At 43.3% G+C, this 26,842-nt stretch overlaps 1 protein-coding gene across 1 annotated transcript; it reads right to left on the bottom strand.

Moving 5' to 3' along the window:
• Window positions 1-350: 350 nt before the first annotated feature.
• LOC135462681 (tetratricopeptide repeat protein 23-like) lies at window positions 351-26,824 on the bottom strand. The gene is given in 14 exon segments (XM_064739905.1): window positions 351-935; window positions 1,723-1,805; window positions 4,850-4,999; window positions 7,332-7,459; window positions 8,968-9,028; window positions 9,030-9,054; window positions 16,010-16,092; window positions 16,982-17,108; window positions 18,806-18,931; window positions 19,316-19,472; window positions 20,133-20,256; window positions 24,315-24,483; window positions 25,627-25,803; window positions 26,772-26,824. Coding segments are annotated over 13 exon segments (1,497 nt in total). The 5' UTR covers window positions 25,776-25,803; window positions 26,772-26,824; the 3' UTR covers window positions 351-820.
• Window positions 26,825-26,842: the final 18 nt, after the last annotated feature.

Here is a 26,842-nt window from a genome sequence, read left to right as displayed (position 1 = left end):
ATCAGGAATGTCAGATTAAAGAGAAACCAAAATCATCAACAAAGCTTGTTGCAAGTCTTAATAGCAATACGGTAAAACATACAACATGTCAGGAATGTCAGATTAAGAGATACCAAAATCACCAACACAGCCTGTTACAAGTCTCACTGGTAATACGGTAAAACATATAACATGTCAGGAATGTCAGATTAAGAGATACCAAAATCACCAACAAAGCCTGTTACAAGTCTCACTGGTAATACGGTAAAACATATAACATGTCAGGAATGTCAGATTAAGAGATACCAAAATCACCAACAAAGCCTGTTACAAGTCTCACTGGTAATACGGTAAAACATACAACATGTCAGGAATGTCAGATTAAGACATACCAAAATCACCAGAAAATCTTATTACAAGTCTCAACTGTAACACGGTAAAATGTGTGGATGCGTTGCCAGGCGAATTTCAGATTAAAATGCTCTAAAAATCATCAGGTAATGCAATAACATTTGTTATTATGCTCGCTGTAAAAATAACCCTCTGATGTATGAACAGAAAATGGTGCTGTGCCAAAACTCTGCCAACTACACATATTTAATCACGAAACCAAGTTTTGGTTAACCACATGTTGTGTTGCTTCTCCTGTTGTACCACTACTTTTATAGCCCATGAAAATGGTTTTTAAACTAACTACAGATGGTAAAATTTTACTTCACTAAGTTGAAACTCAAAATGTTAACTTCAGGATGGGAATGTAAGAAGTATATCTAAAGTGATGTAAATAAATATGTTTATAAATATATCAATTTCACATAGTCCAGTTTAGAAAAAATACATTTTAAGATTTTGTTCCAACCACGGGACTGCTTCTGTTGACAACTGCGTTGAATCTTGGCCGTTTATCAAGCTCGTCTTGTTTGGACAACACAAACTTATGGGAAATGTTTGGGCTTCTGAAACAGGAAGAGAAAGATAACATATGTCAACACACAAAACTTGTTAAATATGTCTGGGCTCCTAAAACAGACAGCGCAAGAGAGAATATCTGTCAACACAGAAGTGAAACTTGTGGGAAATGTTTGGGCTCCAGAAACAGAGAGAGAGAGAGAACACATGTCAACATGGAAGTCAAACTTTTGGGAAATGTTTGGTCTTCTGAAACGGACAATGAGAGAGAGAACATATGTCAACACTCAGGACAAACTTGTGGGAAATGTTGGACTTGTGAAAAGGAGAACGAACATGAAGTCAACACTCGGGACAAACTTGTGGCAAATGTTTGGACTTGTGAAAAGGAGAACGAACATGAAGTCAACACTCGGGACAAACTTGTGGGAAATGTTTGGACTTGTGAAAAGGAGAACAAACATGAAATCAGCACTCAGGACAACCTTATGGGGAATGTTTTCACACGTCACATGTAATTATAGTGTTTGAGCAATTTTCCAAAGTCAGAAATTACAGGTCAAAATTTACACGTAAGAATTTCCAGATCCGTCCCTGCGCCATCTCACAAAGCTATCTTCATTACACTGGAGACAATACTGAGCATTAAAACAAAAATTCCTGAGATAAGTGACAATTTTAGAGACGTCAACTAGTTTGAAGTTAAGACAAAGTCTGACTTTAGTAAAGCATTTCAAACTACTGAGAAATAAGGCCATTTTTCTGTTCAAAATGAAGATTCATTTCTCTGATGATAAGAAGAAAACAGGACTTCTTGGGGACAAATATACTCACGCCATCAAAATGTCCATTGTGCGCTGCGTGTCTTTGGTTTTCCTATGATTCGTCCCCAACACCAAACTCTCCACATTGTGACACTGCAAGAGATATGTGGATTAACTTTGGCTGACTTTACCTCACAAGACTAATGAAGAGTTTGAAGATGAAAAGAAGTGCATGTTACTAAAGAGCTGAAAACTGTGTTCTGCATCGGGTGTTGTGTTCTGCATAGGATGTTGTTGTGTTCTGCTTAGGATGATGTTGTGTTCTGCTTGGGATGTTGTTCTGTTCTGCATAGGCTGTCTCGGTGTCTGCATATAATGTTGTTGTGTTCTGCATCGGATGTAGTTGTGTTCTACACAGGATGTTGTTGTGTTCTGCTTAAGGTGGTGTTGTGTTCTGCATAGGATGTTGTGGTGTTCTGCATAGGATGTTGTTCTGTTCTGCATAGGCTGTTTCGGTGTCTGCTTAGAATGTTGTTGTGTTCTGCATCGGATATAGTTGTGTTCTACATAGGATGTGGTTGTGTTCTGCATCAGACATTGTTGTGTTCTGCACAGGATGTTGTGGTGTTCTGCTTAGGATGTTGTAGTGTTCTGCATAGGATGTTGTTGTGTACTGCATAGGATGTTGTTGTGTTCTGCATAGGATGTTGTTGTGTTCTGCATATAAAGGGTTCTTTCTTCATACAGGCTCTTCCATTCATGGCTTAAAATATTGCTGATGTAGCATTAAACCACAATCATTCATTCATTGTTCCATTCATACAGGTTCCTCCCTATGGGAGAGGTGGATAGAGATGATTAGCTTGTGTGTGTGACACCTGAGTGATCCCCAAACCAGACTCACCTCTTTCTACACACGCAAACCACGCTCAATATTCTCATGGGAGAGGTGGATAGAGATGATTAGCTTGTGTGTGTGACACCTGAGTGATCCCCAAACCAGACTCACCTCTTTCTACACACGCAAACCACGCTCAATATTCTCATGGGAGAGGTGGATAGAGATGATTAGCTTGTGTGTGTGACACCTGAGTAACCCCCAAACCAGACTCACCTCTTTGTACACACGCAAACCACGCTCAATATTCTCATGGGAGAGGTGGATAGAGATGATTAGCTGTGTGTGTGTGACACCTGAGTGATCCCCAAACCAGACTCACCTCTTTCTACACACGCAAACCACGCTCAATATTCTCATGGGTGAGGTGGATAGAGATGATTAGCTTGTGTGTGTGACACCTGAGTGATCCCCAAACCAGACTCACCTCTTTCTACACACGCAAACCACGCTCAATATTCTCATGGGTGAGGTGGATAGAGACGATCAGCTTGTGTGTGTGACACCTGAGTGATCCCCAAACCAGACTCACCTCTTTGTACACACGCAAACCACGCTCAATATTCTCATGGGAGAGGTGGTAGAGATGATTAGCTTGTGTGTGTGACACCTGAGTGATCCCAAAACCAGACCCACCTTTTGTACACACGCAAACCACGCTCAATATTCCCATGGGTGAGGTGGATAGAGATGATTAGCTTGTGTGTGTGACACCTGAGTGATCCCCAAACCAGACTCACCTCTTTGTACACACGCAAACCACGCTCAATATTCCCCATGGGAGAGGTGGATAGAGACAATCAGCTTGTGTGTCAGACATCTGAGTGATCCTAATCAGACTCACCCTTTTGTACACACGCAAACCCGCTCAATATTCCCATGGGTGAGGATGGATAGAAACGATCAGCCTGTGTGTGTGACACCTGAGTGATCCCCAAACCAGACCCACCTTTTTGTACACACGCAAACCACGCTCAATATTCCCATGGGAGAGGTGGATAGAGACAATCAGCTTGTGTGTCAGGACATCTGAGTGATCCCCTTAATCAGACTCACCCTTTTGTACACACGCAAACCACGCTCAATATTCCCATGGGAGAGGTGGATAGAGACAATCAGCTTGTGTGTCAGACACCTGAGTAACCCCCAAACCAGACTCACCTTTTGTACACACGCAAGCCACACTCAATATTCCCATTTGGTAGAGATGGATAGAGGACAATCAGCTTGTGTGTCAGACATCTGAGTGATCCCTTAATCAGACTCACCCTTTTGTACACACGCAAACCACGCTCAATATTCCCATGGGAGAGGTGGATAGAGACAATCAGCTTGTGTGTCAGACAACTGAGTGATCCCTTAATCAGACTCACGTTTTTGTAGACGAAGGGTGTGCTCAATGTTCCCCTGGGAGAGGTGGAAAGAGGCAATCAACTGGTGTGTGTCAGACACTTGAGTAATCAGAATGCCAGACTCACCTTCTTGTAAACACAGCAACAGCATGCCCAATGTTCCCATGGAGAGGTGGAGACAGGCGATCAACATGTAGACACCTGAATAATCCCCAAATCAGACTCACCTTTTTGTAAAAACGGAGAGCACGCTCAATGTTTCCCTGGGAGAGGTGGATAGAGACAATCAGCTTGTGTGTCAGACAACTGAGTGATCCCTTAATCAGACTCATGTTTTTGTAGAGGAAGGGTGTGCTCAATGTTCCCCTGGGAGAGGTGGAAAGAGGCAATCAACTGGTGTGTGTCAGACACTTGAGTAATCAGAATGCCAGACTCACCTTCTTGTAAACACAGCAACAGCATGCCCAATGTTCCCATGGAGAGGTGGAGACAGGCGATCAACATGTAGACACCTGAATAATCCCCAAATCAGACTCACCTTTTTGTAAAAACGGAGAGCACGCTCAATGTTTCCCTGGGAGAGGTGGATAGAGACAATCAGCTTGTGTGTCAGACATTTGAGTGATCCCCAAATCAGACTCACGTTTTTGTAGACGAAGGGTGTGCTCAATGTTCCCCTGGGAGAGGTGGATAAAGACGATCAGCTTGTGTGTCAGACATTTGAGTGATCCCCAAACCATACTCACCTTTTTGTAGACGAAGGGCGTGCTCAATGTTCCCCTGGGAGAGGTGGATAAAGACGATCAGCTTGTGTGTCAGACATCTGAGTGATCCCCAAACCAGACTCACCTTTTTGTAGACGAAGGGCGTGCTCAATGTTCCCATGGGAGAGGTGGAGACAGGCGATCAACATGTAGACACCTGAATAATGCCCAAATCAGACTCACCTTTTTGTAAAAACGGAGAGCACGCTCAATGTTTCCCTGGGAGAGGTGGATAGAGGCCATCAGCTTGTGTGTGTCAGACACCTGCTCTGAGTAATCCCCAAACGCCTCACACTTGTGGGGTAAGGTGGAGCGGAGAATTGAAAGCGCCTCCTGTGTTGGAAAGGAGAGTGGAACACAATACATATTCAATGTTTCATTTGAATAATGTTTAATGACTCAAAAGGTTCAACCCATTGATTGATAATGTAGCATGTCTGAGGCATGTTGCTTTAACTCGGACTTCTAGTAGGTCAACTGGAGGAGTGTAAAGGTGCCTGACAGAGATTGTTGGACCAGATTTACTCTGGGTGACCCGTTTTCCGCCGCTTACAGACCTGTCCTGTATTAAGGGAAGAAATCTCGAGTACATCGTCAACACTAGTAAAATGAAAAAAAAAAACAGACTGTTGTTTAGCTTAAAGGAGGAATCTCCCAGGGTAAACCACCAAACTACAGAACTGAACTTAGAGGAGGAATCTCCCAGGGTAAACCATCTAACTACAGTACTGAACTTAAAGGAGGAATCTCCCAGGGTAAACCACCAAACTACAGAACTGAACTTAGAGGGGGAATCTCCCAGGGTAAACAACCCAACTACGGCACTGAACTTGGGGGAGGAATCTCCCAGGGTAAACCACCAAACTACAGTACTGAACTTAGAGGAGGAATCTCCCAGGGTAAACCACCCAACTACAGAACTGAACTTAGAGGAGGAATCTCCCAGGGTAAACCACCCAACTACGGCACTGAACTTAAAGGAGGAATCTCCCAGGGTAAACCACCAAACTACAGAACTGAACTTAGAGGAGGAATCTCCCAGGGTAAACCACCCAACTACGGCACTGAACTTGGGGGAGGAATCTCCCAGGGTAAACCACCAAACTACGGCACTGAACTTAGAGGAGGAATCTCCCAGGGTAAACCACCTAACTACAGAACTGAACTTAAAGGAGGAATCTCCCAGGGTAAACCACCAAACTACAGAACTGAACTTAGAGGAGGAATCTCCCAGGGTAAACCACCCAACTACGGCACTGAACTTGGGGGAGGAATCTCCCAGGGTAAACCACCAAACTACGGCACTGAACTTAGAGGAGGAATCTCCCAGGGTAAACCACCTAACTACAGAACTGAACTTAAAGGAGGAATCTCCCAGGGTAAACCACCCAAACTACAGAACTGAACTTAGAGGAGGAATCTCCCCAGGGTAAACCACCCAACTACGGCACTGAACTTGGGGGAGGAATCTCCCAGGGTAAACCACCAAACTACAGTACTGAACTTAGAGGAGGAATCTCCCAGGGTAAACCACCTAACTACAGAACTGAACTTAAAGGAGGAATCTCCCAGGGTAAACCACCAAACTACAGAACTGAACTTAGAGGAGGAATCTCCCAGGGTAAACCACCCAACTACGGCACTGAACTTGGGGGAGGAATCTCCCAGGGTAAACCACCAAACTACAGTACTGAACTTAGAGGGGGAATCTCCCAGGGTAAACCACCTAACTACAGAACTGAACTTGGGGGAAGAATCTCCCAGGGGTAAACCACCCAACTACGGCACTGAACTTGGGGGAGGAATCTCCCAGGGTAAACCACCAAACTACGGTACTGAACTTAGAGGAGGAATCTCCCAGGGTAAACCACCAAACTACAGAACTGAACTTAGAGGAGGAATCTCCCAGGGTAAACCACCAAACTACGGTACTGAACTGAGAGGAGGAATCTCCCAGGGTAAACCACCCAACTACGGCACTGAACTTGGGGGAGGAATCTCCCAGGGTAAACCACCAAACTACGGTACTGAACTTAGAGGAGGAATCTCCCAGGGTAAACCACCCAACTACCGTACCGAACTTAGAGGAGGAATCTCCCAGGGTAAACCACCCAACTACAGAACTGACCTTAGAGGAGGAATCTCCCAGGGTAAACCACCAAACTACAGTACTTACTGAAAATATGTGACACACAGACTTTATACACAGATACTGGGATAAGACAAGTGGTCTTCAATGAGCAGAAACGTTCCCACAACTTTCCCACAACATTCCCACAAGCACTGTTGGGTGTCTATTGTCACCCAAAAGCCAATATCACATGATATAGAGTTTGTGATCTTATATGACAAAATTTGCACAGTTTGTAGTATTGGCATATAAAAATGGTGAAACAGAGAAGTATTGAATTGAAAAGGGTACCCAAACATTCAAACTAGATCAAGTCCTGCTGGGCTGTTAACTACATGCTGATTGAAGATACAGAGCATTTCCAAAGGAATGGAAAAACAGGGGGTTGCAAAAGTTTAAAGCTAAGACGCCCTCGCCCAATTCTGGAAAAGCGGTAACAAGCGGGCCAGTATTTCTCCCGTGACAACCCAGCAGTTAGCCCTTCCCTCTGAAGGAAGGGCTAACTGAAGATACAACCTAAGAGATGTCACTTACCTCCTGTCTGTCCGTCCGTCCATACAGCCTGGCTAGCTCGTCCTGCACCTGTAAAGTCTTGGGATGTCCAGGGCCAAAGCCTGTGGTGCAGACAGCCAAGCATTCGATCAGGTAACTCTCCGCGGAGGCTGCGGGAGGGGAAGAGGGACAAAAGGATCAAGGGCAGAACTTACAGATATTTATCTATTTGTTGCGGGCAATGCAGCCCTATCAGGAAAAAATATTGTCAGTTGGTACGGAAACTCTTTTTTTTATTCTGGCTAATAAAATGATTAGGCATTTTAAAGAAATTATCACTGAGAGAAAATTATAAAAAAAAACAAAAAAAACTTTTTAGTCCAGCTACCCCCAACCAACATATTTTTATTTATGATGGCTCTTAATATTTGGTTGCTGTCTAACCCCATACTCAACAGTTTTTTCACCTCTATGATGACAGCCCGTTTTATGTCTGGAGGAACTTTACCCGAGAGTGTCTGTGGTAAGTCACTGATCTTTCCCTGATATGATGTTTACCATATTGGTGGCAAACTGTGAGAACCACATGGGAATTGTCAATACTCACCACGGAGGCTAGGGGGAGGGGGTAAGGGAATGACATGGAGATCAGAGACCGAACCTTAATTCACATAGTATGATCATGCACTCATCTCTCTGCACCTTTAAGCTTTCTGATTGTTGTTTAACATCAGATTCAAGAAATGCTTGCTGACGGCTTCTCGCCACAATGCCTGCACTGTTTAATAACAATGTGGTATTAAGCCATCATCATTCACTCTTTCTTTTGTGTAGGATGCCCGTCAGTATTATAGGTGGAGGAAACCGGGGTCACGGGTACAAACACCGTCCCGACCAGCTTCCCCACAGGTGACATACTGATATGTGTCTTGTTTTATAGTGGGTTAAATTAGACAAATGTGTGTAGTCGACCACTTATCATCGAGGCTACACCAGACAGTGAGACCTGGAGATAACAGAGATGAACTTTAGGTCTCTTATCTTTTCAGAGACAAGAGTATGTATGTATGTATGTATGTGTGCTTGGGGTTTAACATCAAAATTAACAATTTTTGTCACATGATGACGAGGACTCATTAGGTGTGTGTACATAGACCGTATCTTCTTGTGGAAAGGAGAGTCCATGCTGCCAAAGTGCTGCTGCCTCTGGCTGACTGCAGTATCATGCCGAAGACACCAGACATGACACTCCACCCAGTTATTATACTGACACAGGCCCAACCCGTCATGCTTGCTTGCTCTAACCTCTCAGAGCTGAGCACCAAGCGAGGCCGCAGAAAGTGCCACTTTTAAAGTCTTTGTTATGACCCGACCATGGTTCCATCCTCCGACTTCCACTGACTGGTATCAAGCAGGAAGGCTCATCACTTCTACTGCACATTTCTCTCAACTGTTGTCACTGATATCGCAATTTTTGTTCACAAAGTATCAGATGCAATTTGATAATGAAATTTATTGCGTCAAATTACAAAACGGCCAAATGTCTTGCACACAAGTCTGGTTTAAGGTGACAAGGCCCTTCCCTAAATCTGTTTGCCCAACTTTCCTGCAAAATACTGTGACTCTTGCAAGAATTTCATGTACGGCTTATCATACGGCTTATTGCCTCAGTGCTCACCTTCTGCCTCCTCTTTGCCTGTTGATGCGTATGCCTTAGCGACAGCAAGAGCCGTGTCCTGCCAGTTCCAAACTTCCCTCCTTGTAACTGTCAAAGTAACCAAGGCAATTTGTTTTCAATATTCATTTGACTGTTGTCATTTGAATGCCATACTGAAGATTTCATACTTATATAAGGTCACTTTTATCTGTGGAAGAAACAGGAGAACTCTCAAAGACGTGATGAAATGTCACATGAATAAGAGGCAAATACAGTGCCCTCAACTTCATGTAAGGCTATGCGAGATCACACTGTGGACCACTACAACCACTGGCACCCTGAAAACAAGGAATGAATGATGGCACTGTGGGCCACTAATGCCCACTCTTACCTCAGAACAATGAATGAATGATGGCACTGTGGACCACTAACAACCACTGGCACCCTGAGAACAATGAATGAATGATGGCACTGTGGGCCACTAATGCCCACTCTTACCCTCAGAACAATGAATGAATGATAGCACTGTTGACCACTAACAACCACTGGCACCCTGAGAACAATGAATGAATGATGGCACTGTGGGCCACTAATGCCCACTCTTACCCTCAGAACAATGAATGAATGATGGCACTGTGGACCACTAACAGCCCACTGGCACCCTAAGAAAAATGAATGGATGATAGCACTATGGACCACTAACAGCCACTGGCACCCTGAGAACAATGAATGAATGATGGCAAAATGGACCACTAACAACCACTGGCAAACTGAGAACAATGAATGAATGATGGCAAGAAAAATGAATGGATGATAGCACTATGGACCACTAACAGCCACTGGCACCCTGAGAACAATGAATGAATGATGCAAAATGGACCACTAACAAACCACTGGCAAACTGAGAACAATGAATGAATGATGGCACTGGGTACCACTAACAGCCACTGGCTCCCTCAGAACAATTAATGGGTGATAGCACTGTGGACCACTAACAGCCACTGGCACCCTCAGAACAATGAATGAATGATTGCACTGTGGACCACTAACAGCCACTGGCTCCCTCAGAACAATGAATGAATGATGGCACTGTGGACCACTAACAGCCACTGGCACCCTTAGAACAATGAATGAATGATGGCACTGTGGACCACTAACAGCCACTGTCACCCTGAGAACATGAATGAATGATGGCACTGTGGACCACTAAAAGCCACTGGCACCCTCAGAACAATGAATGAATGATAGCACTATGGACCACTAACAGCCACTGGCACCCTCAGAACAAGGAAGGAATGATGGCACTGTGGACCACTAACAACCACTGTCACCCTGAGAACAATGAATGAATGATGGCACTGTGGACCACTAAAAGCCACTGGCACCCTCAGAACAATGATATGAATGATAGCACTATGGACCACTAACAGCCACTGGCACCCTCAGAACAAGGAAGGAATGATGGCACTGTGACCACTAACAACCACTGGCACCCTCAGAACAATGAATGAATGATAGCACTGTGGACTACTAACAACCACTGGCACCCTCAGAACAATAAATGAATGATGGCACTGTGGACCACTAACAGCCACTGGCACCCTCAGAACAATGAATGAATGATGCCACTGTGGACCACTAACAGCCACTGGCACCCTGAGACAAGGAATGAATGATAGCACTGTGGACCACTAACAGCTACTGGCACCCTCAGAACAATGAATGAATGATGGCACCGTGGACCCCTAACAGCCACTGGCACCCTCAGAACAAGGAATGAATGATGGCACTGTGGACCACTAACAACCACTGACACCCTGAGAACAATGAATGAATGATAGCACTGTGGACCACTAACAACCACTAGCACCCTCAGAACAATGAATGAATGATGGCACTGTGGGCCACTAATGCCCACTCTCACCCTCAGAACAATGAATGAATGATGGCACTGTGGACCACTAACAGCCACTGGCGCCCTGAGAACAATGAATGGATGATAGCACTATGGACCACTAACAGCCACTGGCACCCTGAGAACAATGAATGAATGATGGCAAAATGGACCACTAACAACCACTGGCAAACTGAGAACAATGAATGAATGATGGCACTGGGTACCACTAACAGCCACTGGCTCCCTCAGAACAATTAATGGGTGATAGCACTGTGGACCACTAACAGCCACTGGCACCCTCAGAACAATGAATGAATGATGGCACTGTGGACGACTAACAGCCACTGGCACCCTCAGAACAACGAATGAATGATGGCACTGTGGACCACTAACAGCCACTGGCACCCTGAGAAAAATGAATGGATGATAGCACTATGGACCACTAACAGCCACTGGCACCCTGAGAACAATGAATGAATGATGGCAAAATGGACCACTAACAACCACTGGCAAACTGAGAACAATGATTGAATGATGGCACTGGGTACCACTAACAGCCACTGGCTCCCTCAGAACAATTAATGGGTGATAGCACTGTGGACCACTAACAGCCACTGTCACCCTGGAAAACAAGGAATGAATGATGGCACTGGGGACCACTAACAGCCACTGGCACCCTCAGAACAATGAATGAATGATGGCACTGGGGACCACTAACAGCCACTGGCACCCTCAGAACAATGAATGAATGATAGCACTGAGGACTACTAACAACCACTGGCACCCTGAGAACAAGGAATGAATGATGGCACTGTGGACCACTAACAGCCACTGGCACCCTCAGAGCAATGAATGAATGATGGCACTGTGGACTACTAACAACCACTGGCACCCTGAGAACAATGAATGAATGATGGCACTGGGGACCACTAACAGCCACTGGCACCCTCAGAACTATGAATGAATGATAGCACTGTGGACTACTAACAAACCACTGGCACCCTGAGAACAATGAATGAATGATTGCACTGTGGACGACTAACAGCCACTGGCACCCTGAGAACAATGAATGAATGATGGCCCTGTGGACCACTAACAGCCACTGTCACCCTGAAAACAAGGAATGCATGATAGCAATGTGGACCACTAACAGCCACTGTCATCCTGAGAACAAGGAATGAATGATAGCACTGTGGGCCACTAACACCCACTGGGACCCTGAGAACAATTAAATGAATGGAATCAAGAGAATTTCCATACCCAATACCTTCATGGAACCTTCATCTTGTGTGACTGAAAGGCATGCACCTTAAACCACTTGGCCACTAAAGCCCCACTAACATTGTCACCATTTCCACAAGTCTAGACCCTTACCAGATAGGGAGCTCAGATATGAAAGTGGAAAGACAGAAGCCCACTGAAAATGTTCTAGGAGTGAGAAAATGCTGCTGAGATCACTGACTGGTTCACAGTGGTACTGATTTATTTATTTATTTGACTGTTTATTATTTATTTGATAGTTATTTCATGCCATACTCAACAATTTGTTTGATAGAATATGACGTTCCGATATACGGGTGGCAGTAAACAAAGCACAAAACAAACCACCAAGCTTTGGCAAGTAACTGAGGAATTTTTTCACATTGGAAGCACAGATTTTCACAGTCTTCTTGGTGGAAAAGTAGTTGTTTACAATTAGCATTAGCAGATGGTCATAGAAACCTTGTTGACAGCTTACTGTCACTAAGAATGAGGCACAAGCACACTAAAGACTGGCATATTGCACACATGAGAATTACACACAGCATGGAGACTGATTCCACCTTGTACACATGAGTATTACACACAGCATGGAGACTGATTCCACCTTGCACACATGAGTATTACACACAGCACGGAGACTGATTCCACCTTGCACACATGAGTATTACACACAGCATGGAGACTGATTCCACCTTGCACACATGAGTATTACACACAGCACGGAGACTGATTCCATCTTGCACACATGAGTATTACACACAGCATGGAGACTGATTCCACCTTGTACACATGAGTATTACACACAGCATGGAGACTGATTCCACCTTGTACACATGAGTATTACACACAGCATGGAGACTGATTCCACCTTGTACACATGAGTATTACACACAGCATGGAGACTGATTCCACCTTGTACACATGAGTATTACACACAGCATGGAGACTGATTCCACCTTGCACACATGAGTATTACACACAGCATGGAGACTGATTCCACCTTGCACACATGAGTATTACACACAGCATGGAGACTGATTCCATCTTGCACACATGAGTATTACACACAGCATGGAGACTGATTCCATCTTGCACACATGAGTATTACACACAGCATGGAGACTGATTCATCTTGCACACATGAGTATTACACACAGCATGGAGACTGATTCCATCTTGCACACATGAGTATTACACACAGAATGGAGACTGATTCCATCTTGCACACATGAGTATTACACACAGCACGGAGACTCATTCCACCTTGCACACATGAGTATTACACACAGCATGGAGACTGATTCCATCTTGCACACATGAGTATTACACACAGCATGGAGACTGATTCCACCTTGCACACATGAGTATTACACACAGCATGGAGACTCATTCCACCTTGCACACATGAGTATTACACACAGCACGGAGACTGATTCCATCTTGCACACATGAGTATTACACACAGCATGGAGACTGATTCCACCTTGCACACATGAGTATTACACACAGCATGGAGACTCATTCCATCTTGCACACATGAGTATTACACACAGCATGGAGACTGATTCCACCTTGCACACATGAGTATTAACACAGCATGGAGACTGATTCCATCTTGCACACATGAGTATTACACGACAGCATGGAGACTGATTCCATCTTGCACACATGAGTATTACACACAGCATGGAGACTGATTCCATCTTGCACACATGAGTATTACACACAGAATGGAGACTGATTCCATCTTGCACACATGAGTATTACACACAGCACGGAGACTCATTCCACCTTGCACACATGAGTATTACACACAGCATGGAGACTGATTCCATCTTGCACACATGAGTATTACACACAGCATGGAGACTGATTCCACCTTGCACACATGAGTATTACACACAGCATGGAGACTGATTCCACCTTGCACACATGAGTATTACACACAGCATGGAGACTGATTCCATCTTGCACACATGAGTATTACACACAGCATGGAGACTGATTCCATCTTGCACACATGAGTATTACACACAGCATGGAGACTGATTCCATCTTGCACACATGAGTATTACACACAGCACGGAGACTGATACCATCTTGCACACATGAGTATTACACACAGCACGGAGACTGATTCCACCTTGCACACATGAGTATTACACACAGCACGGGAGACTGATTCCACCTTGCACACATGAGTATTACACACAGCACGGAGACTCATTCCACCTTGCACACATGAGTATTACACACAGCACGGAGACTCATTCCACCTTGCACACATGAGTATTACACACAGCACGGAGACTCATTCCACCTTGCACACATGAGTATTACACACAGCACGGAGACTCATTCCACCTTGCACACATGAGTATTACACACAGCACGGAGACTCATTCCACCTTGCACACATGAGTATTACACACAGCACGGAGACTCATCCACCTTGCACACATGAGTATTACACACAGCACGGAGACTCATTCCACCTTGCACACATGAGTATTACACACAGCACGGAGACTGATTCCACCTTGCACACATGAGTATTACACACAGCACGGAGACTGATTCCACCTTGCACACATGAGTATTACACACAGCATGGAGACTGATTCCACCTTGCACACATGAGTATTACACACAGCATGGAGACTGATTCCACCTTGCACACATGAGTATTACACACAGCATGGAGACTGATTCCATCTTGCACACATGAGTATTACACACAGCATGGAGACTGATTCACCTTGCACACATGAGTATTACACACAGCACGGAGACTGATTCCACCTTGCACACATGAGTATTACACACAGCACGGAGACTGATTCCATCTTGCACACATGAGTATTACACACAGCATGGAGACTGATTCCATCTTGCACACATGAGTATTACACACAGCATGGAGACTGATTCCATCTTGCACACATGAGTATTACACACAGCATGGAGACTGATTCCACCTTGCACACATGAATATTACACACAGCACGGAGACTGATTCCACCTTGCACACATGAGTATTACACACAGCACGGAGACTGATTCCACCTTGCACACATGAGTATTACACACAGCACGGAGACTGATTCCACCTTGCACACATGAATATTACACACAGCACGGAGACTGATTCCACCTTGCACACATGAGTATTACACACAGCATGGAGACTCATTCCACCTTGCACACATGAGTATTACACACAGCACGAAGACTCATTCCACCTTGCACACATGAGTATTACACACAGCACGGAGACTCATTCCACCTTGCACACATGAGTATTACACACAGCACGGAGACTCATTCCACCTTGCACACATGAGTATTACACACAGCACGGAGACTCATTCCACCTTGCACACATGAGTATTACACACAGCACGGAGACTCATTCCACCTTGCACACATGAGTATTACACACAGCACGGAGACTGATTCCACCTTGCACACATGAGTATTACACACAGCACGGAGACTGATTCCACCTTGCACACATGAGTATTACACACAGCACGGAGACTGATTCCACCTTGCACACATGAGTATTACACACAGCATGGAGACTGATTCCACCTTGCACACATGAGTATTACACACAGCATGGAGACTGATTCCACCTTGCACACATGAGTATTACACACAGCATGGAGACTGATTCCACCTTGCACACATGAGTATTACACACAGCACGGAGACTGATTCCACCTTGCACACATGAGTATTACACACAGCATGGAGACTGATTCCATCTTGCACACATGAGTATTACACACAGCATGGAGACTGATTCCACCTTGCACACATGAATATTACACACAGCATGGAGGCTGATTCCACAAATATTGGAAATTAAGTTCACCATCTGTATTAAAATCAACTTACTTTGCAGCTGCCACTGAGTGCGCCTGTAGAAACATTTCAATGGCATGGTCGTGGTTGGCATGGCGCCCCTTCATCTGTTCCAAATGGCAAGAGTTAAGGAGAATCATTCTTCCTATTAACAAATATGTTGTTGTTGGTCTGCAAGGTGCAGTCCTCTTTTTTCCTCAAACTGTATTTTTATATTTTCTTTCCACAGAATTTAAGTTTCATATTTTTAAATATCAACAGTGTATTTTACCTGATCAGAAATTCATCTGAAATTTCACATATGAATCAAATATGTTTTGTCATGATTTAATGAGTTTATAGCACACTGAAGTCCAACATTAAAAGTTGTCTCCTTTCCTTGCTAGATACAATATTTTTTTTCAATTAAATCAGTCAATTAAATTCTTTTGTAAACACTGGAAAACACTGTCAAATCAACTCTGATGAACTTCTAATCATGAATTTTAGGCACATAACATAACAAGGAAATTCTGCAGAACTTGAAATCTGAATACCTCAAAAAATAATTGTTTTTTTTGTGATATTTGCTGAGATCATTCACTGTGGATAGTAGTGTACAACCAGAGATGAAGGCAGCATGAGCTGGATTTGAACTCACATTGACTGCATTGGTCCTAGAAATTGTGCTGTGCTGCGTGCTAATCATGGAGAGAATGAACCTAAGCTATACACATGTAATCACTGCACAGCAGGATAGCACGCCTGGCTGTACAGCAGGGCAGCACACCTGGGAGTTTCTTTCCTCTTTGCACTAGCATGTAAACAATAATACTTTTACTATGAGCAGAACTTTCATACTACACAGTTACATGAACACAGTGAGGTTAGAAACGTGTTTTGCAGTTGATCTGAAATGTAGGATAATATCCAAATGTAAAAATGAATGTTTTAGCACCAAAAGAGGGTAACATTTTATAACATCCTCTTGTCTTGTCATAACTGATCAGTGTTAGTAAAGGATATTTTGCCCATTTCCTGGTAGACTGGAATCAGGTCAATGTGATCATCCCCCAGGGAGCGCTGTATCTGCTCCAGGCCCTCCCCGTACCGGCTCTGTGCCAGGGCGATCTTCTTCTGGGCGCTGAACAACCTGTACAACAACAACACAGCTAAAGATTACCTATCCAGCAGACCACTTGACTTACAGAGGAGCACATTACCTCAAGGGCAAGTGTTTGACTTACATGACAGATTACTACCCCACCTCAGATTGTTACCTGTCAAATTACTACCTCACCAGACAGCATTACCTGGTTATTACCTCACCTAAGATTGTTACCTCACTGATTACTACCTGACCTCATATTGTTATTAGACTGATTATTACCTGACCTGAGACTGTTACCTGTCTAATTGCTACCTGACCTCATATTGTTATCGGACTGATTACTACCTCACCTAAGACTGTTACCTGTCGGATTACTACCTGACCTGAAATTGTTACCTGTCTGATTACTACCTGACCTGAGACTGTTACCTGTATAATTGCTACCTGACCTGAGATTGTCATTGGACTGATTACTACCTGACCTGATATTGTTGCCTGTCGTATTACTACCTGACCTGAGATTTTACCTGTCGGATTACTTCCTGACCTGAGACTGTTACCTGTCTAATTACTACCTGACCTGACACTGTTACCTGTCTAATTACTACCTGACCTGACACTGTTACCTGTCTGATTGCTACCTGACCTGAGACTGTTACCTGTCTGATTGCTACCTGACCTGACACTGTTACCTGTCTGATTGCTACCTGACCTGAGACTGTTACCTGTCTGATTGCTACCTGACCTGACACTGTTACCTGTCTAATTACTACCTGACCAGAGATTGTTACCTGTCGGATTACTTCCTGACCTGAGACTGTTACCTGTCTAATTACTACCTGACCTGAGACTATTACCTGTCTGATTGCTACCTGACCTGAGACTGTTACCTGTCTAATTACTACCTGACCTGAGATTATCACCAGTCACATTACCACCTGACCTGAGACTGTTACCTGTCTAATTACTACCTGACCTGAGACTGTTACCTGTTGTTTTACTACCTGACCTGAGACTGTTACCTGTCTAATTACTACCTGACCTGAGATTGTCACCAGTCACATTACCGCCTGACCTGAGACTGTTACCTGTCTAATTACTACCTGACCTGAGATTGTCACCAGTCACATTACCACCTGACCTGAGACTGTTACCTGTCTAATTACTACCTGACCTGAGATTGTCACCAGTCTGATTGCTACCTGACCTGAGACTGTTACCTGTCGGATTACTACCTAACCTGAGACTGTCACCTGTCTGATTGCTACCTGACCTGAAATTGTTTCATGTCCAATTATTAACTTAGCTGAGGTTGTTACCTTGCTTGTTAACTGTCACCTAAGATTGTTACTGGACAGATCAGTACCTCACATTATTACCAGATTAATAACTACCTCACCTGAGATTGTTACATGTACCTCAAAGATTATTTATTTATTTATTTGATTGGTGTTTTACGCCGTATTCAAGAATATTTCATTTACACGACGGAGGTCAGCATTATGGTGGGAAGAAACCGAGAAGAGCCCGGCAAAAACCCACGACCATCCGCAGGTTGCTGACAGGCCTTCCCACTTATGGCTGGAGAGGAAGCCAGCATGAGCTGGACTTAAACTAACAGCGACCGCATTGGTGAAAGGCTTCCGGGTCATTAAGCTGAGCTAGTGGGCTAACTAACTGAGCCACGGAGGCCCCCCCTCAAAGATTACTACCTCACCTGAGACTGTCACTTGTCTTACCTGGCCTGAGCTAATGACAGTTCTATCTCCACCTGATCACATTCCTCGTCACTCACACATGACAGCTGGCCTCTCTCTCCGATCACTTTGTCGGCTTTCTTGAGGGACTGTTCAGCTTCTTTATATCTTTACACAGTTGAGGAGAAATTAGGCAGAGTAAACCAATCACAGCAAAATCTGTATGTTCTCACTGATGCACATGTTTTTAATGCATTTAACTTTCATTGTGCAAATATTCTATATATTATTTTATACAGTTTTAATCAAAAGTTGATCAATAGTGCATTGCCGGAACTCAGAAGCTACTGGAGATGACCAAAACACATTATAACAGCAAAGGACTGAGCTAATATAATGTTACATAAACACTTCGCTTAAAGTTAAATCAGGTATTAAAAGTCAAATAAAAGGCCTTTATACCTGTTTAATATATGTACATATAAGTACACAAACAAGCAAAGAAAATATCACTGATTTCTTTTCAGATCTAGTTCTCAATTAAAAGGATACTTCTTCATCTGAGTAAGTGCTTTCCCCAAGGTGAGGTAAATTTTGGTCAGGGTAGCATAGATGTCAGCTTTCTCCTGGTCTGAGGATGAGGTGTGTACCCCACTCAGCATGATGTCACGTCCCCGCTCACAGTGGTACTGAGTCTGGGCAGTGTAACCTACAGTACAGAGAGATAGAGAATGATGGACTAAGTGACTGATTGACTGATGAGAGTGTAGATGTCAGCTTTCTCCTGGTCTGAGGATGAGGTGAGTGCACCACTCAACATGATGTCACGTCCCCGCTCACAGTGGTACTGAGTCTGGGCAGTGTAACCTACAGTATAGAGAGATAGAGAATGAAGGGCTGAATGACTGACTGACTGATGAGAGTGTAGATGTCAGCTTTCTCTTGGTCTGAGGATGAGGTGTGTATACCACTCAGCATGATGTCACATCCCTGCTCACGGTGGTACTGAGTCTAGGCAGTGTAACCTACAGTACAGAGAGATAGAGAGTGATGGACTGACTGACTGATTGATTGATGAGAGTATAGATGTCAGCTTTCTCCTGGTCTGAGCATGAGGTGTGTACCCCACTCAGCATGATGTCATTTCCCCACTCACAGTGGTGCAGAGTCTGGGAAGTATAACCTATAGTGCAGAGAGACAGAGAGTGACGGAATTTTTTTCTGATGTAGGAAAAGAATGAATGATTGATTGACTGTTTAAATGTGACTTTGGCAGGATTTTAGCCATATTGTAACAATATAAGAAAGGAAGATTGTTGCTCAAGTGTGGAAGATGTATAGCCAAGAGTTTTAGCATTCTACAGCTTACCCTTCTGTGTAAAATATGCCTCCCCCAGGTCTGCGTATGACTTGGCCACTCTCCAGTGATTGGGACCATGCACTATCTGCGCCAGAGCTGTACATCTGATGTACTCATGGATGGAATGATCCACCTGCAGGAGAGCACAGGTCAGCACACTGGTTTAACTAATGATTTGAAATGATTGGCGTTATATGGACTAGTCTTGAAACGCAGTTGTGAACAGCCCCAACAAATGTAGCCTTTACCCAGCTCGCTATGAAACACAGTTGTGAACAACCCCAATAAATGTAGTCTTTACCCAGCTCGCTATGAAACACAGTTGTGAACAACCCCAATAAATGTAGTCTTTATACAGCTAGCTATGAAACACAGCTGTGAACAACCCCAATAAATGTAGTCTTTACCCAGCTCGCTATGAAACACAGTTGTGAACAACCCCAATAAATGTAGTCTTTACACAGCTAGCTATGAAACACAGTTGTGAACAACCCCAATAAATGTAGTCTTTATACAGCTAGCTATGAAACACAGCTGTGAACAACCCCAATAAATGTAGTCTTTACCCAGCTCGCTATGAAACACAGTTGTGAACAACCCCAATAAATGTAGTCTTTACACAGCTAGCTATGAAACACAGTTGTGAACAACCCCAATAAATGTAGTCTTCACACAGCTCGCTATGAAACACAGTTGTGAACAACCCCAATAAATGTAGCCTTTACCCAGCTCGCTATGAAACGCAGTTGTGAACAACCCCAATAAATGTAGTCTTTACACAGCTCGCTATGAAACACAGTTGTGAACAACCCCAATAAATGTAGTCTTCACACAGCTCGCTATGAAACACAATTATGAACAGCCCCAATAAATGTAGCCTTTACCCAGATCGCTATGAAACACAGTTGTGAACCACCCCAATAAATGTAGTCTTTACACAGCTAGCTATGAAACACAATTGTGAACAGCCCCAATAAATGTAGCCTTTACCCAGCTCGCTATGAAACACAGTTGTGAACAACCCCAATAAATGTAGTCTTTACACAGCTAGCTATGAAACACAATTGTGAATAGCCCCAATAAATGTAGTCTTTACACAGCTAACTATGAAACACAATTGTGAACAGCCCCAATAAATGTAGGCTTTACACAGCTAGCTATGAAACACAATTGTGAACAGCCCCAATAAATGTAGGCTTTACACAGCTAGCTATGAAACACAGTTGTGAACAACCCCCATAAATGTAGTCTTTACACAGCTAGCTATGAAACACAGTTGTGAACAGCCCCAATAAATGTAGGCTTTACCCAGCTAGCTATGAGGACAGCACTGATTTTCAGTGTGAACACATACACAAGCACAACAATGAAGAAACTCCAAAACAATCACATACGTATAATACGGAATGTTAAAAAACATTCAGAATGGTACAATATATGTAGTGGCAAAAATCACACTTTTTAACAGCTACATAGCTGTTATGCTGTTAACAGCTACTTAGCTGTTATGCTGTTAACAGCTAAGCTGTTATGCTGTTAACAGCTACTCAGCAAAACCTCCACATCAATGGGGATTGCTCAGAATGATGCAACATCACATTCTGTTGTGCCAGTGTATAAGTTTGGCATACATGGAAACTGAACCCAACTCAGCTCAACCTAAGTGCCTGTGTAGGCAAAACAGACAACAAACTGAACTTATGTTGTACTCCGGTCGATATGTGTATGCTGCTCAAGTCATCCTGGTATCAAGAAGTTGAGTTGAGTGGCCTCACTCACCACCACCAACAAAACTCACCACTATCATAACCCACCACCAACAAAACTCACCACTATCATAACCCACCACCAATAAAACTCACCACTATCACAAGCCACCACCAATAAAACTCAACACTATCATAACCCACCACCAACAAAACTCACCACTATCATAACCCACCACCAACAAAACTCACCACTATCATAACCCACCACCAACAAAACTCAACACTATCATAACCCACCACCAACAAAACTCAACACTATCATAACCCACCACCAATAAAACTCACCACTATCATAACCCACCACCAACAAAACTTAACACTATCATAACCCAACACATATAAAACTCACCACTATCATAACCCACCACCAACAAAACTCACCACTATCATAACCCACCACCAACAAAACTCACCACTATCATAACCCACCACCAAGAAAACTCACCACTATCATAACCGACCACCAAGAAAACTCAACACTATCATAACCCACCACCAATAAAACTCAACACTATCATAACCCACCACCAATAAAACTCACCACTATCATAACCCACCACCAAAAAAACACACCACTATCATAATCCACCACCAACAAAACTCAACACTATCATAACCCACCACCAACAAAACTCACCACTATCATAACCCACCACCAATAAAACTCACCACTATCATAACCCACCACCAACAAAACTCAACACTATCATAACCCACCACCAATAAAACTCACCACTATCATAACCCACCAGCAACAAAACTCAACACTATCATAACCCACCACCAACAAAACTCAACACTATCATAACCCACCACCAATAAAACTCACCACTATCATAACCCACCACCAACAAAACTCAACACTATCATAAGCCACCACCAATAAAACTCACCACTATCATAACCCACCACCAACAAAACTCAACACTATCATAACCCACCACCAATAAAACTCAACACTATCATAACCCACCACCAACAAAACTCAACACTATCATAACCAACCACCAACAAAACTCACCACTATCATAACCCACCACCAATAAAACTCACCACTATCATAACCCACCACCAATAAAACTCACCACTATCATAACCCACCACCAATAAAACTCACCACTATCATAACCGACCACCAATAAAACTCACCACTATCATAACCCACCACAAATAAAACTCACCACTACCATAGTCCAGCACCAATTAACAAAACTCACCACTATCATAACCCACCACCAATAAAACTCACCACTATCATAACCCACCACCAATAAAACTCACCACTATCATAACCCACCACCAACAAAACTCAACACTATCATAACCCACCACCAATAAAACTCACCACTATCACAACCCACCACCAATAAAACTCACCACTATTGCAGCCCAGCACCAATAAAACTCACCACTATCACAACCCACCACCAATAAAACTCAACACTATCATAACCCACCACCAATAAAACTCACCACTATCATAACCCACCACCATTAAAACTCACCACTATCATAACCCACCACCAACAAAACTCAACACTATCATAACCCACCACCAACAAAACTCACCACTATCATAACCCACCACCAACAAAACTCAACACTATCATAACCCACCACCAACAAAACTCACCACTATCATAACCCACCACCAATAAAACTCACCACTATCATAACCCACCACCAACAAAACTCAACACTATCATAACCCACCACCAACAAAACTCACCACTATCATAACCCACCACCATTAAAACTCACCACTATCACAACCCACCACCAACAAAACTCAATACTATCATAACCCACCACCAACAAAACTCACCACTATCATAACCCACCACCATTAAAACTCACCACTATGATAGCCCACCACCAACAAAACTCACCACTATCATAACCCACCACCAATAAAACTCACCACTATCATAACCCACCACCATTAAAACTCACCACTATCATAACCCACCACCATTAAAACTCAACACTATCATAACCCACCACCAATAAAACTCACCACTATCACAACCCACCACCAATAAAACTCACCACTATCGCAGCCCAGCACCAATAAAACTCACCACTATCATAACCCACCACCAATAAAACTCACCACTATCATAACCCACCACCAATAAAACCCACAACTATCATGTGACTGAAAACCAAGCATAAAATAAAAACCTGTATATGAATGAAGCTCTTCCAAAATCACAGAACCAGTCTACTGGCATACCTTTATCTGCTGGGCATATTTCCTGGCATACCTTTATCTGCTGGGCATATTTCCTGGCATACCTTTTTCTGCTGGGCATATTTCCTGGCATACCTTTATCTGCTGGGCATATTTCCTGGCATACCTTTATCTGCTGGGCATATTTTCTGGCATACCTTTATCTGCTGGGCATATTTTCTGGCATACCTTTTTCTGCTGGGCATATTTCCTGGCACGCCTTCCGGCCTCTCGTAACAATTTATCTGGCGGAGTCATGTCAATTCCTGAGCGACCATTTTTCCCTTTGGCATGGGTTCTACGCCGTCGTCGTTCCCGTGCTGAGATTGGGTTACTATGGTTACTAGACACCTCAGATCTGCCATAATCATGGTGGAGGAAAGAATTTACATACACATGTACACAACAGTATAATGAGTATTTGTGCTCAATCTTTACAGTCATTTTCACTTAATTAAATTTGTTTGAAATAATCCTTCAACCTTTTCATCCACGTCTGCAATCAATAATTTGAAACATTCTGGGAAATATGGGGTGTAGAGAAATAATTTGCAAAGTTTTATGAAGTTGCATCTTCAGTCACACAAACAAATCAATATTGGTGTCATTTTGATGGTAATTGTATGCATAAATTCCACTGAAAAAAAGGTGCTTTAGTGGATGAAAAGGTCAAACCTATACAGTAAATTTACCCCCAAAATATAAATTATATTTACAGATGTACACATATGTGTAGAATCCAGATCTAAAACCTTTATATTAGCTTACTGAAAGTGATCCTTATACATGTGATAACATAAAAGTTATTTCTTGCAAACTGCAAAAAGACTTGGGCTAAACAATTCCTACAGATCAGAGAATACATAAAGATGACAGTATGCTCTTCTTTCCTGTTCACTTCTCACTGCTTTATAAACATCAAAGGTACATCTAATGTTTTATTTTCCTGACAATACATCAGATCAAGGCCAGCTGATAAATGCACTTTTGTAATAAGACAAAATGCACTTATGTCCTATCAGTGACCAGTCACTCACTGTTTCCCTCATGTTTGACCTTTGAGACTTTAAGGTTGATGTAAGGTGTTTGTGTTCACTTTTATTTCACAATTTACTTCAGACACATGAGGAGATAACTGTCGACGTGTATGGTACAGTTGCGGTTTCAGTTAATAATAAAGCAATAGCAACAGATGTGTTCTATATTTCTACCTCAGCTCAGCTATTAACATGTGTCCACAGCAGATGGATATTAGCAGATGGATATTACTTGGTACATATGCTATGTATACAACTTTATCACTGCGACTGACATATTCCACCGTCCCCATCCCCACCCCCATCCCACCATCTACAGTTTCTTAAGCAATACTGCCTCAATACCATGATATATTGTACATGTAATGTAGAAACTAGCCCATCTGTTTCTGCAGAGATGTAATGCACAAGCTGTCCTGCTCACTAACTCCTCCCCACCCATAAATTGTTGGTGACCCACATACCCTTCCAGATCTCCCTCATCATCTGTGTTCTCTGGGGTGACTGCAGGACTCTGGACCCGCCTTTGGTTATCTCCCCTGCCTCCAGGAATGTCAACAATTGGTGCCATGCCCAGCTCTGTTTCTCCGGCCGGTGCGTCCTCCTCACTCATCTTGCTTAAGGTTGTCTCAGGACTAGATCTGCGTGTGAAGGAGTCAGCTAGAAGTGTATTAATCCCGGGATGATTGAAACGACAAATATGAAGACAAGCAGTTTCATGTGATTACTTAGGCTATTTAATTCCTTAATTGGTGGTAAAGTACGTATGTATGTATGTCTGTCTGTCTGTCTGTCTGTCTGTCTGTCTGTCTGTCTGTCTGTCTGTCTGTGTGTGTGTGTGTGTGTGTGTGTGTGTGTATGTATGTACGTACGTACGTACGTACGTACGTATGTAGGCCTATGTATGTATCTTTGTTTGTATGTATGAATGTATGTTTGTTTGTTATCAGCAGGAAGATGGCAGCTACGGCCTAGGAGTGTGTAACGGGGCCATGTAGGCCTAAACAAACTGGCAAATATCTGAATGTCTGTGGTCTTGAGTACACACATAGATTGTCTATACCTTATGCAGTTGCAATACAGTAACACTTCATGGGCGGGCGGGGGCGGGGGAATCTATTTCGGAATCACAGATTTTTCTCACGTACTAAATCCTGCCTCTAAACAATGTCACAGTTAACTGGATTGTCACAGTAGTGACAAAGCTCAACATGCAGAGTGGCCTATACCAGCATGTTGTAAACGTCTACTACACAATTTCAATAGAATGCAACAACAACAACCGTGGGACTGTACATGGTGTCACATCCAGTCACAGTGTAAAGGAATTAAAACTGTCTGAATGACAAAACAGAGCTACAATCATGGACTGCACTGTTTGCGTAAATACAATTTACCTTAGGGAAACAGCCGTAAAGTCATGAATTTGAACAAAACAAGTGGAGATTTTCCTTGACAACTGACTGTTTACATTTCTAACATGGCCAGGCGAAAATCTCTGGAGTACTCTTTAATCCAAAATATAAACATCATGTTGGTTAAATTGTGTACTGACATGATAAAATGAACACTTAGTTATCTTTCAAATGCAGAGTAAAATATAACTTACCAGAGTCAGACGTAGTTAATGAGGGATTTTTCGCCAATAACCGCGCATCTGTTCCGCCAGAGGTCGCTTCT

Source organism: Liolophura sinensis, chromosome 2 (genome assembly GCF_032854445.1).
Source record: "Liolophura sinensis isolate JHLJ2023 chromosome 2, CUHK_Ljap_v2, whole genome shotgun sequence".
Taxonomy (NCBI): domain Eukaryota; kingdom Metazoa; phylum Mollusca; class Polyplacophora; order Chitonida; family Chitonidae; genus Liolophura; species Liolophura sinensis.
The sequence above is the reverse complement of the archived record's forward strand: the minus strand, read 5'-3'. Positions and strand labels throughout refer to the sequence as shown.